Source organism: Pinus tabuliformis, chromosome 1_2, assembly GCF_031772625.1.
Source record: "Pinus tabuliformis cultivar Carrire ecotype Pingquan chromosome 1_2, CPIR1, whole genome shotgun sequence".
In the NCBI taxonomy this organism is placed as follows: domain Eukaryota; kingdom Viridiplantae; phylum Streptophyta; class Pinopsida; order Pinales; family Pinaceae; genus Pinus; species Pinus tabuliformis.
The window spans coordinates 796,280,162-796,297,316 of NC_142298.1; the positions used below are offsets into that span (position 1 = coordinate 796,280,162).

At 41.0% G+C, this 17,155-nt stretch overlaps 2 protein-coding genes across 3 annotated transcripts in view; both read left to right on the top strand.

Annotated features, from left to right (window-relative positions):
• The window catches only part of FHY1 (Haloacid dehalogenase-like hydrolase (HAD) superfamily protein), a 389,630-nt gene that overhangs the window by 344,442 nt on the left and 28,033 nt on the right, over positions 1-17,155 (top strand). The gene's annotated exons all lie outside the window — the stretch shown is intronic.
• On the top strand, positions 1,893-5,182 carry LOC149208303 (uncharacterized). The gene is made up of 2 exons (XM_089394047.1): positions 1,893-4,484; positions 4,614-5,182. The coding sequence occupies exons 1-2, from the start codon at positions 2,280-2,282 to the stop codon at positions 4,806-4,808; spliced, it is 2,400 nt and encodes a 799-aa protein (XP_089250173.1). The 5' UTR covers positions 1,893-2,279; the 3' UTR covers positions 4,809-5,182.

Below are 17,155 nucleotides of genomic sequence, written 5' to 3' on the forward strand. Positions count from 1 at the left end.
AAAACATTTAAAACAAGTTATGTAAAGCGAACCTGATCCTCTGTGGACGAGCCTCAAACTTGTGCAAGTCAAAACAAGATAAAGAGAGTCTCATAGTTGTGTCTAAATGAGGTAGAGGGGACTTGTATTTATAGCCTTTCAAGATGGTCCACTTTTCTTTAGGCTCGACCTTATCAAATATGCACATGTGGGTTTCATAATTACACTTTCCTTTATCCGATTTGAGTGATCTTTAGGTCGATTTTGGTCCTCTCAAAAAGAGGAATTCAATGAAATCATTATCTCCATCAAGGGAGTTGTCCAAATTGGAATTTGACTGCAGTTGCATATTTTTAACACTCCCTCTCAACTAGGGATATTTCCTATTAATTTTAGGTATGTTCTATGCTTAGAGCAATTTATTTCAATTTTCACAGTAAGCTCAATATCTTTTCCAGATTAGAAATCACATTAGCATCAAAGTAAATTGCAGATAGAACATAAACATAAATTGCAGAAGACAAGCCAAGACGAGAGGACACAAGATGTGGCGTTAGCCAGGGACAAACCCCAATGTGGGGAAACCCTTGATCAATTCTTCATATATGTTCTTCAACAGTTCAGCAGAGAGAGAGAGAGATAGTACATTTACAACAGAAGTCAACACTTTGACTTATCTAGATAAGAGCATAGATCATCTCTAAGAAGATGATACATGAGATCAGTGGAAGACACGCTGCTTCAACTGATTTTCCAAGGTGACTCCTTCACCTATCATTCTGTTTCATTTCGTCATCATGCTGCACCTCACCGTGCTACACCATGTTGCACCCATCATCACTATGTTGCATCTCATCACGCTTCATTAATCATGACTGTACCCATCACTATACTGCATTATGTACCATTGCTGCACCATGTTGCCATAATGACCTATGTGTAGGCTACACCTTACTTGCTTGTTGTCCCTTGCTTGCTTGTTGTCCCTAGCATTCTTGTTGTCCTTAACATGCTTGTTGTTGCGTGCTAGCTGTCCCTTGCATGCTAGCTGTAACATTGTATGCTTGGTGTATTTAAGTACCATACAATTGTTCCAATGTTAGTTACTTGTCTCTTGCATGCTGCTCTCCTTCGGAGACAGATGCTCCGTTTGTTCTGGCAGTTCCGTCTGTTCCCGACAGTTTTGTTAGTTCTCAGTAGTTCCGATAATTCCGAAAGTTCCAGTAGTTCCGGCTGTTCCCGACAGTTCCCGACAGTTCCGGTAGTTCTGGCAGTTCTGGCAATTCCGACAGTTCCCAGCAGTTCTGGCGGTTTCGGCTGTTCCCAACAGTTCTGGCTGTTCCCGACAGTTCCGGCTATTCTCGACAGTTCCGACTTCTGCCCTCTGTGTCAGGTTTCTCGGATATTCTGGCAGTTCCCGGCAGTTCAGGCAATTCCCACTGTTCCGACAGTTCCGACAGTTCCCAACAGTTCCGGTTGTTTCGGCTTCTGCCCTCTGCGTCAGCTTTCCTGACTGTTCCAGTAGTTCCCAGCAGTTCTGACTTCTGCCCTCTGGATTAGGGCAGCGTTATCCCTTAGGATCAATGTTACCGGAATCGCCCCCCCCCCGGAGGATCCAAACCCGGAACCGCGCCCCGAGCGGTTGCGTTCCGGAATCCACAGAGGAATCGCGGTTCCGTTTTCAAGGTTGCGAGGTTCCGATTTTTTTTAACGATTCCTGCCAAAACAGGTTGCGCCACCCCGGAATCGCGCTTCGGCATGCGGTTCGGGCATGGGGTGGCGCCACGCAACCTGCCCGGAAGCGCACGCCACCCGCACGCCACCCGGGCGCAACCCGAACGCAACCCGCGCAGTTCAATTTTTTTTTTTAATTTCATTTAATATCTAACTTAACTAAGCATGAGGGGGTGGGTTAGGGGTGGGTTAGGGTCACTTTAGGGTGAGTTTAGAAAAGAATAAAGCCCCCATTCTCTTCTCATTTTCTCACTTTGAGTTTATGAGAGTTGGAGAAGAGAAGAGAGGAGAGGAGAAGAGAAGAGAGGAAAGGAGAGGAGAAGAGAGGAGAAGAGAGGAGAGCTTGGAGGAGTGAAGAAGGAGGAGCTAGGAGAAGGAGGAGGAGCTTGGAGCAAGAGCTTGGAGGACTTCATCTACAAGAGCTAAAGAGGTAAGTTCAAACCCCAAACTCCCTTGTTTTTTTGAAAAAAAAATTGTATTTTTCTCCTCCCTCTCCTACTCTTTCCCATTGTTTCTACTTGCTCCTTTATTTACAGGTTGTCCACCACCTATATCCATATTCCAAGATGGTGTTCTTTTGGCTTCTATGTATCATTCCACTCTTGGTTTTAATGATGGCAAGGGTGAGGAATAGAGGGGAAGAGGAAGGGGATGAACTTGGGACTCCTAATAGTAGTGACCCAATGTATGATGAGGAGGAAGGGTTTGAAGAGGAAGGGGATGAACTTGAAGAGGACACTGAAGCACAAGATGGGAAAGGTACATCAAATCCCTTGTGGACCTTTGTGACCAAACTTGAAGGGGGAAAGGGTGGTGGATCTTACAAATGGATGTGCCCTCATGATTGTCATGGAGGAAAACCATATACGGGTTCATATACCCGTCTGAGGAGGCATCTTTGTGGGGTGCTAGAGAGTGATGAAAAAAAGGGTTCTGTGGGGGTAGCCATTTGCACAAAAATTTCAAGTGAACAAAGACAAAAATACATCAAAATAGAGATGGCTGCACAACAAAAAAACAAGAAACAAAAAACTCATTCAGAATCAAGTGCAACCTCTAAATTTGGTAGTTGCCCATCTCCTTATGGTACTTCTGCAACCTCTGGAGGTAGAAAAACAATAGGGGATTTCCTTAATGTTGCTGGGAGGGATGATGTGGATGGAAAGGTAGTCCGTTTTCTTTGTGCTTGCGGTGTACCATTCAATGTGCTTCGCTCTCCCTATTGGCATGACATGGTAAAGGCCATCAATGAAGCCCCAAAAGGATACAAGGCCCCCAACTATGAGAAAGCTAGAACAATGTTATTAGAAAGAGAAAAAGCTAAGGTTCAAAGAGCTTTGACACGTTTTACACATGAGTGGGTGGATTATGGGGTATCCATTGTATCAGATGGGTGGACAAATATTAGAAACCAACATTTGATAAATGTTCTTGGTGTTTCTTCTAAGGGTGCAGTATTTATTGCATGTCATGACTCCTCCTCCATCAGTGCAACTGCACAAAACATTGCAGATCTCCTATTGAAATCAATCAAAGATGTTGGTCCGAATAATGTGGTTCAAGTGATCACAGATAATGCAGCAAATTGTAAGGCAGCAGGAAAAATTATTGAGCGTACTCATCCACACATCTTTTGGTCTGGGTGCCTGGTTCACACATTGAACCTTTTGATGCATGATATTGTGAAACACAAAGAATGTGGGTGGATTGCTGAGGTTTACAGGAAAGGGAAGCAGCTCATTAAATTCATCACAGGGCATACAAGGGTAAACTACTTCTATGGCACTTACTCCAAGTTGCAATTGCTTAAAATTGCAAAGACAAGATTTGCTAGTTATTACCTCACCTTTAGGCGGCTAGTGAGGGTGAGACAAGCTTTAACTAATCTGGTGTGTGCTGAAACATGGGATGAAATTAACCAGTGTACAGATGGTGCTACTGCAGATGTAGTCAAGGACACTGTTCTTGACACTTACTTTTGGTCACAGGTTAAATATGTTTTGCAATTCACCAAACCAATTTATTACATGATCAAGTTTGCAGATTCAGATCGACCAGTAATTGGGGAGGTGTATGAGCAAATGGATAGCATGTTGGGGCAGATTAAAGACATTGTTGAGCCTAGAGATACCACCTTGTACAATTATATTCGTGAAGAGGTGGAAAAGCGATGGGATATGCTAAATGTTCCATTGCATGCATTAGCATATGTTTTGACACCTAGGTACTATCATCCATCATGGCTTTCAAAACCAGCACCTGGGGGGGGAAGCAGGAAAAAACCACACCAAGATAAAGAGGTTCACGAAAAATATATGGCTGCATTGAGTAGATTAATCCCTGATAATGAGGAGGCTGCATTGGTACGGAGACAGCTGAGCAACTATACGCTCAACACTGGTCCATTTGGGAGCATGCATTCAATTGAAGATCGAGAGCATTTTTCTGCTCTTGAGTGGTGGAACATGCATGGAGGGCCTACTCCAGTTCTACAGAGTTTGGCATTGCGGGTGCTATCACAGGTGGTAAACACTTCTTCTGCAGAGAGGTGTTGGAGCTCTTATTCTTTCATCCACAGTGTTAAAAGGAACAGGTTGAGTTTAGACCGGGCAGAGAGCTTGGTTTATGTTCATTACAACTTGCGATTGTTGTCCCATTACTGTGAAGATGCAAAGTCTAATAAAGACTTGTTGATTTGGGACAAGCATCCAGAGGAGCCCAATTTGGAGGATGGAGTGTTGCAACTAGAGCAATTAGAGGATGCTCTCCTGGTATGTCCATTATGGTATACCGTATGAATTTTCCAATTTTCCCTTATAAAGCATTTCTCTAATTCATGTTTTTAATTTTTTTGTTAACTAGTGTTTTTTTTTTTGCATGAATTTTTTGAGCGATTCTAGGATGATGATGACCGTGTTGATATGCCACCACCCCCACCCCCATCTGGTCCTAGGTTCCATGGTTCAACACCAACAGCAGGGGGTTCTTCTTCATCAGTTCCAGTGCCACGACTTACACAGGGACCATCTTCTTCATTGCCACCACGTGGAGGCACGCCATCACGTTCTATTCGTGGTGGAAGGAGGAGAGATTAGTAGATATATTCACAATCTACTTCTTTTTGTCATAGTCTATAGATTACTCATTAGACTTGTAGACTTGTGAATTTGAATTTTGAACCTTTTTGGCTTGGCGGTGACCAAGTGACATATTTTGTAAACATTATTATTTGAATTTTGGACATGACAAATGTTGACAGTTGCTCACTTGCTAGATAAATCATAATATGCTTAAATGTTTTATGTTTTATAATATGCTTAAAAATTTGATGTATGTTTGTAATAGCTAGAATATAGATGATTGTTGTACATACTAGTAACTACAATGGAATCATGGATGCCATATCTATCTTGATTTATGCAAAAATATGCATGTTTTCATGTCTTCTACAATTAATTTGGTATTTGGGATGTTTGTTTTGAGTATAAATGCAAAAAAATATATAAAAATATATATATAGCAGACGCTTCCGCGGACGCTTCGCTCCCTAGATTTTTGGAAAATGACGCTTCCGCGCTTCGCGCTTCCGCTTCGCTCCCGCTTCGTGCAACACTGCTTAGGATCTCTCCTCCTACTAAAACCCAAAGACAAGTAGAGAGGAAGAGATCCCAAGTGTTTTGAAATGACTTGAAGGCCACCTCTATTTATACTAAAACGTTGAGCACAAGTGGGATTTATTTGGTTGCTGGCCGACCTTGACGAATTGTCCCATAACACAAATAAATTCATATCTCCATGAATACTTATCGGAATCGGATGATCTTTAGATCAATCCTACACCTCTTGATGAGAGGGATCCAAGAAAAGTATCAACTTCCATTAATAAGATGACCCACATTGAGTTTGGCCCTAGTTGCCAATTTTAACACTCCCTCTCAACTAGGGAGAACTCCATCCGCTGATCCATGTGTCCGACTATACTATCTCTGCCATCAGTGCCTTGCTGAGCTCTGCTCTACTGAACCATGAAGAAGAAGAATTGATCGAGAATGTATCATACCATTCTCTACTGACCTAAAGTCAGTTTCATCTAAAGAGAGTGTGTCACATCACTCTTACTGGCCCGAAGTCAGTTTTATTGATCCCAGATCAATATCACAAGAGAGTGTCTCAAACCACTCATATTGATCCCAGATCAATATCACAAGAGACTGTCTCAAACCACTCATATTGATCCCAGATCAATGGAGGTCATACTAGCATAGGGAGTACGGTAGATACATCGATGCATCCATCGATAGTACTATTATGGTCCCTAACCCCATTTCTCTGCTCATTGATCAGATGAGAGGTACTTCCTATGAGTCCCAAACTGCATGGGTAGGATGCCTCGGCAAGAGAACTAATCATCCTGTCCACAGGAGAACGAATCATCTTGCCCCACAGTCGCCATGGGAGAACTAATCATCCCGACCCATAGGAGAACTAATCATCCTGTTTCACAGTTGCCATGGGAGAACTAATCATCTTGGCCCATAGGGGAACTAATCATCCTGTTCCACAGTTGCCACGGGAGAACTAATCATCCCGACCCACATGAAAATAATCATCCTGTTCCACAGTTGGCACAGGAGAACTAATCATCCCAGCCCATAGGAGAACTAATCATCTTGTTTCAAAGTTTCCACGAGAGAACTAATCATCCCGGCCCACAGGAGAACTAATCAACCTGTTCCACGGTTGCCACGGGAGAACTAATCATCCCGGCTCACAGGAGAACTAATCATTCTGTTTCACAGTTGCCACGGGAGAACTAATCATCTCAACCCACAGGAGAACTAATCATCCTATTCCACAGTTGCCACAGGAGAACTAATCATCCTGTTCCACAGTCGCCATGGGGTATCATAGGGGAAGGTTGAAGCTATCATCCTATACATAGATATTAGCACACCACCAGGGGAGGGTGAGTCGCCCTGTGGTCGTATGTTGCTCCAGTAAGTAACCCAAGCCCCCCAGAGCTCCCAGAGCTCATGCAAGACCCTTATAAGAAGGTCTCTCAACGACTCCAAGTCATTTGGGAAAGTCACAGATTTGACCTTTCCCCTGGGCTTTGACAAAATGTCTACGACCTGTACATTAGTCTCAATGCAATGGAGCCTCCTCGCTCATCGACTTACCATATTCTAGATAAGGTAGTATCTGATGTCTATCCGCTGGAGCAATCATCGAATACGGGATTCCTCAATAATCGAATCCCCCCTCTGGTTGTCACAGAGAATCACATTGGTATTCATCATGTGTACAAACATCTCACTTAAGAGCTTCTGTAACCATGCAGCTTCACACGAGATCATACTCGTAGCTATGTATTCGGTCTTGGCGGTGCTTATAGCAACCAACTTCTGCTTCCTGCTCATCCATGATATCGAAGCGGAATCCAAAGAGAACCAACAATGAGAAGTGCTCTAGTGATCCTCCACACTGCCTGCCCAGTCAGCATTCGAATGATCATGCAGTTTCATATTTCCGACAGTGTATCTCAATCCATGAGAGATTGTGCCTCGAAGATATCTCAGAAGATTCTTGGCACCAATCCAGTGAGGCTCAACCAAATATGAGCTCACCATGCTAACTGCAAAACATATGTCCAGATGGAAGTTCACCAAGAACATCAACGCGAATGAGTTTATGAAACTCAGAGGCATTTCCAAAATCTGATCCGACATCACTACCATATAACTTCTGAAAGTTAAGATCCTTGAGGTAGTCACAGGCTTGCAGTTTATCATTCCACATTCGGAATCCAACTCCCTCTTACTTCTGCAAATGAGAGGGTCTGCACTTGTCAGAAATAGGTCATCCTCATAAGGTGCCGGTATGAGAGGTCTATCATCCACAACCTTTGGGTAATGGTTTGGATCAATTTTACTCCTAGTGAATCTTAGCTTCATCAGACAACTATCAATCCTCTCATACTACGCCCGAGGTGTTTTGCTTCAAGCCATAGAGGGCTTTCTTCCACCTGTATAAATGAGATTCCCGATCATGAATCTCAAACTCCTCGGGTTATTCCAAACCTGTGGACCTGCTGTATGAGGGGAATGGTCCCCTTATAAGATTTTCCTTTGATACATCTCAGAAATGCACCTTCATGCTCTTCTTGAATTCAGGCATCCCTATCACCATCTGACTCACATTGGGTAGGGCCCCATAGGTAGACCTTCGGTGTTATAGATGTGATATGTCAATTGACATGATCCCCAATGGACCACCCTACAACTTGATACAAATTGCCAACCCTGAACCCATGAGAAAAAGCATCTTTGAAAATTCTATTTTTTAACACGTACCTTTCCATCGATGAATGCCACCCTAAAACCTTTGACTTCCATTTCTGAGATGGACACCAGGTTCTTCTTGCGATTAGGTACATAAAAGAGATTCTTGTAAATGAATAGAGTTATCCTCATTCAATTGAGGGGTAACATTCCCTACACCCTTTCTGGGATAGGTGGCATCGACTCCAAGTATAATCCCACGGTTGTTTCCGTCTCTACCAAATTCGAGAGAGCACCCTTCTATCCGATGAGGTGCCTTGAAGCACTATGATCAATAAGCCAAATTCCCAAAGAATCTAAAGGAGAGGGCCAATACAAGATAACGCTTTTTTATCTTATCAGAAACAACATTTGATTCTTCATACTTGGGGTTCCTTGCTTTCTTTGAAGAGTTGGCCGTTTCCTTGATGACCTACATCACCTATCATTCCTTTGATCATTGAAAATGTCCCTGGAATGATTGTTATCATCATCAAGTGATGTGTCCCTACCTCAGACACTTCTTCGCATAATGGCCAAACTTATTACAACCAAGGCATCTGCCTTTCTTTCCACCCTTAGATCCGAGCTTCCCATTGAAGTGATCTTAAGGTAGGTCATCAGAAACTTTTGCTGCGCCATTCTGATAATATTCTCTGCTTCGACTTCAACCTTGGTGAATTTGAAGAGGGATTAGGAATCCTTTGATCCTTTTGTCCTTTCCCAACTGTCTTCGGTGATTGCTCTTTCACTATTGCTTGGGCAATGTCTTCACCTCAACTTCGATACCATGTTAATTTTAGGTATGTTCTATGCTTAGAGAAATTTATTTTCAATTTTCACAGTAAGTTCAATATCTTTTCCAGATTAGCAATCACATCAGCATTAAAGTAAATTGCAGATAGAACATAAACATAAATCGCAGAAGACAAGCCAAGACAAGAGGACACAAGATGCGGCACTAGCCAGGGACAAACGCCAATGTGGGGAAACCCTTGATCAATTCTTCATATATGTTCTTCAATAGTTCAACAAAGAGAGAGAGATAGTACATTTACAACAAAATTCAACACTTTGACTTCTCTAGATAAGAGCATAGATCATCTCTAAGAAGATGATACATGAGATCAGTTGAAGACATATTGCTTCAACTGATTCTCCAAGGTGATTCCACCTATCGTTGTGCTGCATTTCGTCGTCATGCTGCACCTCACCGCGCTGCACCATGCTGCACCCATCATCACTATGTTGCATCTCATCATCCTTCATTAATCATGACTGTACCTATCACTATACTGCATTATGTGCCATTGCTGCACCATGTTGCCATAACGACCAATGTGTAGGTTGCACCTTGCTTGCTTGTTGTCCCTAGCATGCTTGTTGTCCTTAGCATGCTTGTTGTTGCATGCTAGCTGTCCCTTGCATGATTGGTGTACTTGCTGCTAAGTACCATACCACTATCCCAATGTTAGTTGTCCCTTGCATGTTGCTCTCCTTCGGACACAGATGTTCCGGTTGTTCCTGTAATTCCGGCAGTTTCGGTTGTTCCCGACATTTCTGACAGTTCCCGGCAGTTCCGGCAGTTCTGGCAGTTCCGGCTGTTCCCGACAGTTCCGACAGTTCTAGCAGTTCTGACAATTTCGACAGTTCCCGACAGTTTTGGCAGTTTTGGCAGTTTCGACTGTTCTCGACAGTTCTGGCAGTTTCGACAATTTCCACTGTTCTTGACAGTTCCGGCTGTTCCTGGCAGTTCCAACATTTCCGGCTATTCCTGGCAGTTCCGGCTTTTGCCCTCTGTGTCAGCTTTCCCGGCAGTTCCCGGCAGTTCCGGCAGTTCCCAACAGTTCTCGACAGTTCCGGCAGTTCCAGCTTCTGCCCTCTGTGTCAGCGTTCCTAGCTGTTCTGGCTTCTGCCCTCTGCGTCAACGTTCCTGGCTGTTCCGGCAGTTCCCGGCAATTCCAGCTTTTGCCCTCTGGATTAGGGCAACGTTATCCCTTAGGATCTCTCCTCCTACTAAAATCCAAAGACATGTAGATAGAAAGAGATCCCAAGTGTGTTGAAATGACTTGAAGGCCACCTCTATTTATACTAAAACATTGAGCATAGGTGGGGTTTATTTGGTTGCTGGCCGACCTTGATGAATTGCCCCATAACACAAATAAATTCATATCTCCATGAATACTTATTGGAATCGGATGATCTTTAGATCAATCCTACACCTCTCGATGAGAGGGATCCATGAAAAATATCAGCTTCCATTAATAAGATGACCCACATGGAGTTTGGCTCTAGTTGCCAATTTTAATAATTCCACCTGCCAATATCTGACCATCGATCAACATGTCATACTGGCATCATATTCTATCCAGACTCAAGTATCTCATCATCTCGTATGATCACTGATAATCTCGATTCATCTCTTGCTTATTCTTGTTTATCTCTTGATTGTTCTTGCTCATGTGTTGAACATTCTTGAATCTAAAAGGAGAATAATTTTGACATCGGAGGGGAGCTCAATCTACCACCCTTTGTCCATCGGGCTACTATCCAGAATCTCTACCAGTGGGCTACTACCCAGGGATATCGACGGGGAGCTAAATCTGTGATTGTATCATCATCAGAGAGCATGTCTCAACCTGGAACCACTTCGGGGAGCATATCTCAACCTGGAATCTCATGGGGGAGCTACTACTATGACCCCATATTGAGCAATAGGATATCCAAACACCCAAGGGAGCACATCTCAACCTTGGAATCACATCGCGGAGCTCATTCTCAACCCAAAACCGTATAGGGGAGAAAATCTCAAACCAATCCTATTGTTGCTGATCTTCTCATTGATGACTCTAATAAGTCATGTGGTAAAACACCTGCATCATAATTGACTTGGGTTGTACACCCCAAGTATACTCTCAACCCGTTGGCCAAACGGGGAGCGATATTCCCAACAAGCCCTGCTTGTGGATATTGTTGACCCTGCCACCTACACCTACCTACAAGTCAGTGAGAAAAGCCTTCAACCCCACAAGGTGTGGTTGGTGGCAGGGAACTCAGAGAAGGGCTTGTCACACTAATCCTGACTCTCTCCGTTTGAGCTATATCCTAGGTTAGCTAAGGGGGGTGGTCCCTAATGAAAAGTTAAGTTAAAAGATGTGAGTTTCTATGAGAGTGTTATAGTGAAAATGGATTACTTTTAAGGATTTATGAGCAAATGTGAAGTGAGCAACTTGAAATAACAATGCCAATCATTAATATGATTAAAAACCATAAAACTGGTGCCTTATAAGGAATTTACTCAACAATTTAAAGATATATTTGCTCAAAGTAAAATGCAATGCTCTCAAAAGAGAAAACAAAGTCACCCTGAAATGTAAATAAGAATTATTAGCACAAGATATGTAAGATACAAAATGCTTTTGAGATAATCAACTTTATAAATCAAAACAGTTTCAAATAGACAATGTCAATAAATTGCTCCAATTGTAGGTAGGTGTAGGCGGCAGGGTCAACATCTTTGGCGCCGCTGCCGGGGACAAGCTTTCTTGTACCTGGAAAATCGACTAACCTTTTGGTTTTAGCATTTTTGAACTTTAGATTTAGATTCTTGCTCAAGTGGCGACTCCACTCAATCCAAATTTTGCAAGAGTCTCTACTAGGAGAAATTCAAGTGGTCTAGTTAGCCCCTCTTCTGATCCTGAAAGGGTTTTTAGAGAGAGGTTGAATAGACTTTCTCATAGTAGAGCTTTTGCTAGTCTTGGGCAAGAGGTTATTTCTGATATTCATTTGCTTTTTCAAGAACAAGTAGAGCCTAGCATCATGAATGATCTTTTTGCTCCTTGTGACTTCACTAACATAAATGGCTATCCTCACAATATCCCTGACAAGGCTATTGAAAAGTTTCCTTCCTTTCAAGGTAACAATGCCATTAGTGCTACATCACATGTGAAAAACTTTAATGTTTGTATCTTTAAATGGTGTAACACTGTTAATTATCAAGATGTGAAGATGAGGATTTTTGTTTTATCCTTAGAACAAGATGCTCTTGATTGGTTCACTGAGCAACCTGCTAACTCATATAACTCTTTACAAGCCATTCTGACTGCATTTTTAGATAAGTTTGGAAAGAAGAAGGAAAATAGGCATTTGATCAATGGCATTGGCAACATGAAGAAAAATGAGAATGAGACCATGGACGAGTTTAACAAGAGATTCAATGAATTAGTAAAAAGCATGTCTGCTACTGTTAAACCTCCTGATGAATTTCTTTTATGCTCATATCTAGATGCTTTTGGGGTTGACACTGCCTATGAGTTGAGGAGGAAGGAGCCTACGAATCTAAGGGTAGCTCAATCTGAAGCCTTGAAGATCGAAAGGGCTAGAAAGCAATGAGGAAAATCTGAAATTCTTGGTTTCAATAGAGGGCCATCAAAATCAAATGATTCCAAAGGCAAGGCCAAGGAAGAGACTACACATGATCCTATTAAAGAATTAACTCAACTCATCAAGGGCATGGAAGCAAATCACATTAAAGAAATGCAAGCCATGCAAAATAGGTTGGTGGCCATGGAGAGATCACAAGTGCAAAGATTCCAACCTAGGCGAAATGATAGATGGCAAAAGAATAAAGGCCCTCAACAGGAGCATAGGCCTCCAAATCCATTGGAATCCACCAACATGGTAGATCAGATTCCCCCTTTTTGTAGGCTACATAATTAGTTCCATGAAGAAGCCACATGCCCATATGTGAAAAGAATCATGGAAAGTGGCATGTTAGGAGATGAACATGTAGGGACAACTGGTCAAATCAATATGTTCTCCATGGAGGATCAAATATACACCATTGAAAGAAATCAAGAGATTGACCATATGCCTAATAATCTTGGGGTTTACAATATGATTGCAAATTTTGATGAGGTCACTAAGATTTTTGGGGAAAAACCTACATCTGGACAGATTCTTGCTATGGCAAAACACAAAGGGATGACTTATCAGAGAAGGGATATCCAAGACCAGAATAATCACATAAATTTTTCTCCTCCTACTTTAGAATTGAATTTTGACTTAGGCAATTGGTTGAATAATGCAAAGGTTTCTATTCCAGTGACAGAACTTTTAAAGATACCATCTCAAAGGGCCAAGTTACTAAGTGCCATTGAAGTTACTCAAAGGGAAGAAAAGCCTAGTGACGAACCAGAAGATGAGGAAATTGTATTGAAAAGTATGAACTGTTATGTGGGGAATGAAGATCATCTACCATTTTATGTTTCTTTGATAGTGAATGATCGTCTTTTACACAATTGCATGCTTGATTCAGGGGCTTCATCAAATGTTATGACCAAGAAAGTCATGGAGCAACTGAATTTAAGGGTTTCTAGGCCCTATCACAACATATGTTCAATGGATTCTAAAAGAAGGATAATTAAAGATTTACATGTTTTCCTAGCTGCATACACAGATAGAATAATGACTACGGATATTGTTGTGATAGATGTTCCAGATTCATGGGGAATGCTCCTATCAAGAAATGGGCATCAGATCTAGGTGGTAGCCTTCAAATGGACTTATCATATGCCACCATCTCCATGCCTGATAATACCTTTGTCAGACTTGATCGAGAGTTAGAGAAAAGATATCATGTTGAAGATCCAAGGAAACCCAACAATGAGATTATCTATAGATCATGCCAGACAGAAAGTGATGCAGTGTTGACAAATTTCCTTCCCCCCTTAGTAGAACATATTCAAAACGAAGAGATTAGGCATAACTCAAAAATCTTGGGTACTTAAAATGTTCCATTAGAGCATTTTCAAGACAAAATAGTAGGATTGGCAGTAAATGCATCATCATCACCATCGCAACTAACCAAGAAGAAAAGAAAAAAGCGAAAAAAGGAAAAAGATATAAAAAATGAACCACTAGTTTTGAGCAAGATCAAGCCTGAACGCATCAATAGTCGGAAAAGGAAAATTAAGAGGTTTGGTATATCTGATGGCCACAAACATGTTAATATTGGGGCAAGTCATAGTCCCAAGATAGTCAGAATTGGGCAAGGCACATCAAAGAAAGAACCTATGGACTTGCCTGTGAGTAGGCAGGTTCTCAAGATGGATTTCACCAAAGATATTTGATGCCATGGGGCATCTTTTTGTATCATATTTCTAACCTTATCTCGTGTCATTTTTGTTTAAGTAGTTTTATTTCATGAATAAATTGTCATTTATGCTCTTAGAATAAATTTCCATTTCTTTGTTTTTGTACTTTATTTCATTTGATGATATTTTGAATGGATACTGCTGATATATGTCTTTTGTCGGTTGATGGAGATTCCAGGTTCTTGCACACTATCACTTCGTATCTAGCATGCATCCCCATATGGAGCCAAATGTTGACCACTGGAGTGGCACTTGATGATTACATGAAGATTCCATGCCCAATGATGATCCAAAGAACACTTGTACCATCAGATATCGTCAGTCAACATAGTTTTTTAACTCTATTTCTATCTTGTTATCATCTTTCTTGTACCTAGATTCCGCATCCTACGGGGAATTGTAATAAGTGATTCTAGTAACGATGAGTTTTGAGTCTGTAACAGGCCTAGGATGTTGGGACTCGATCAGCAAATGAGTACACCTTGGAGTGTTTTTTTTATCTGGTTAATTATCCATTTTTTTTAGAGGCGGATAATTTTCTGGGTTTTTTCACTCACGTTTTACCCCAAAGCCGGGGTGACGGTTTGAAGGTTGAGCCCCTGACACATCTTAGTGTTTAGAGTCGATGTATATTACCATATTATAGATCACACAAAAAATTTCGTGGAATTTGGTTAGGTTTAGGTAGTCATTTTTTAATTTTTTAGATTTCCCGCAGATCAAAAATTGCAAATAAAATTGTATTTAAATTGTAATAAGTGTAGTCTAAAGAAGTTGTATTGAGTATGAGTAATCAAAATTACACCTCTCAACCTCCACTTTCTACTATGACACACTTTGAGGGGGTTAATAATGTGTTTTGGAGTCTCAAAACCCAATTTTCCTAAGTTTAGTGGGAAATCTGGCAATTAATTAAGCCAAAAATTAAATAAATGGAGAAAAATAAATATCCACACATGCTAAATGTTGTGGAAAATGAGGTGGAAAATTATGGGGGAGTTAAAGTGAAGTCCCAAGGTGATGTGGACTCCTAAAATCAAAGAAAAAACATGTGCTCAAATAAAATCGAATTTCTAGCATTAAATGAAAAAGTTGCTTGGAAATTCGAATTTGTGAAGTTAATGCACATTTGGGAGGATTTGAGAGAATATTTGGTGGAGATTTTTGTGGGAAATTGTCCCCACATGGGTTACCACCCATATACTGTTATGAAACCAACTCACAGAAAGATAGAAAAGATAGTTGAACGCCTTAGAATTCAGCCTCTTCGAGGGGGCAACCTCCTTTACATTACACAAATGAACAATTCTTGGATAATTCAAATGAAAAAACCTCCTTTCTAGATATAGGAGTCTAAGGGGTCACAATATAACCAAGCTGACCTAACAATAATAATATAAAGGCAGAAAAATAACAATAGAGGGATTCTATAGAGCACAGTAATAACAATATGGGGACAATAGGGGCACAACAATATTAGTAAGGGATACAACTACAATAGTAATGGGGGAATCACTAGTATTATAGGGACCTAACATGCCCCTCTCCTTCAAAAAATTGTTGTCCTCAACACTTGAGTAGTTTTGGATGCTTCTGTATAAAATTCTCATCCTCCCATGTGGAATCTTCAGTGGATAAGTTCTTTCACTTGATGAGATACTCCAAAATGGATCGATTTCGTAGTTGTCGAGTTCTTGTTTCTATGACTGCTTCTGGTTCCAATGTAATTTTTCCTTCCTCATCAAGTTTGGCAATATTATTTGAATTGAGAGCTTGTCGCCTATAACCTTCTTTAAACATGAAACATGGAAAACTAGGTGCACTCGAGAAGCTGCAGGAAGTTCCAGTTTGTATGCCATAGTACCAATCTTTTGCAACACCTTGTACAGACCATAATACTTTGGTGATAATTTATTATCCTTCTTAGCTTGCTTGAGGGACATTTGTTTATATGGTTGTAGCTGTAGGAATACCCAGTCACCTATATCAAAACTTCTTTCGTTGCGATGTTGATCTGCCTATTGTTTCATTCTATTCTGCGCCAACACGAGGTTATCCTTTAAGAGTTGGAGAACTTGTTGTTGATGTTCGATGTGATGTTCCACTGCTTGAACCTTAGAATTTTCTCTTAAATATGATGTGATGGATGGTGGTTGATATCCATAAAGTGCCATAAATGGGGTCATTTTTGTTGCAGTATGGAAGGAAGTGTTATACCACCATTCAGCCAGAGGCGACCATTTGACCCATTGTGTCTGTGTATCAGATACAAAGCAATGAAGATATCTTTCCAAACATTTGTTTACTATCTAAGTTTGCCCATCAGATTGAGGATGATAAGATTAGCTATGAGCTCACTGAGTTACAAGACGAAGAAAATAATTCTGTCCAAAAATTTCCAGTAAAAATGGGATCTCTGTCACTTACAATAATCTTTGGGTTTCCATGTAGCTTTTGAATTGTTTCCATAAATGCAGTAGAAACTGTACTGGCTTTAAATGGACGTGATAATGCACAAAAGTGTGCATACTTGGTAACTCTGTCAACTACCACCATGATGAAACTCTTTCCCTTAGACTTGGGTAAGCCTATGATAAAATCCATTGAAACCTCCTCTTAACGTTGGCTTGGAATGGATAAAGGTTGTAATAGACCTGGTGTCTTAATTGTTTTAGCTTTATTTTGTTGGCAAACCAAACATTCCGCCACAAACTTTTGAATATCCGATTTAAGGCCATCCCAAAAAAATTCCTTCTTAGCCCTGTGGCAAGTTTTTAAAAATCCTGAGTGCCCTCCTAAGGGAGAAGCGTGCAATTCCAGAAGAATCTTTTGTTTGAGTTGGGAATTCTTACAGAGGTATAAGCGATCTTTGTATCATAACGAATCATTTTTCTAACTAAATGTATCAGATGTATTTGAATCTTGTTGTAACTTTCGAATAAGTGCTCACGCTTCTTTGTCATTCTT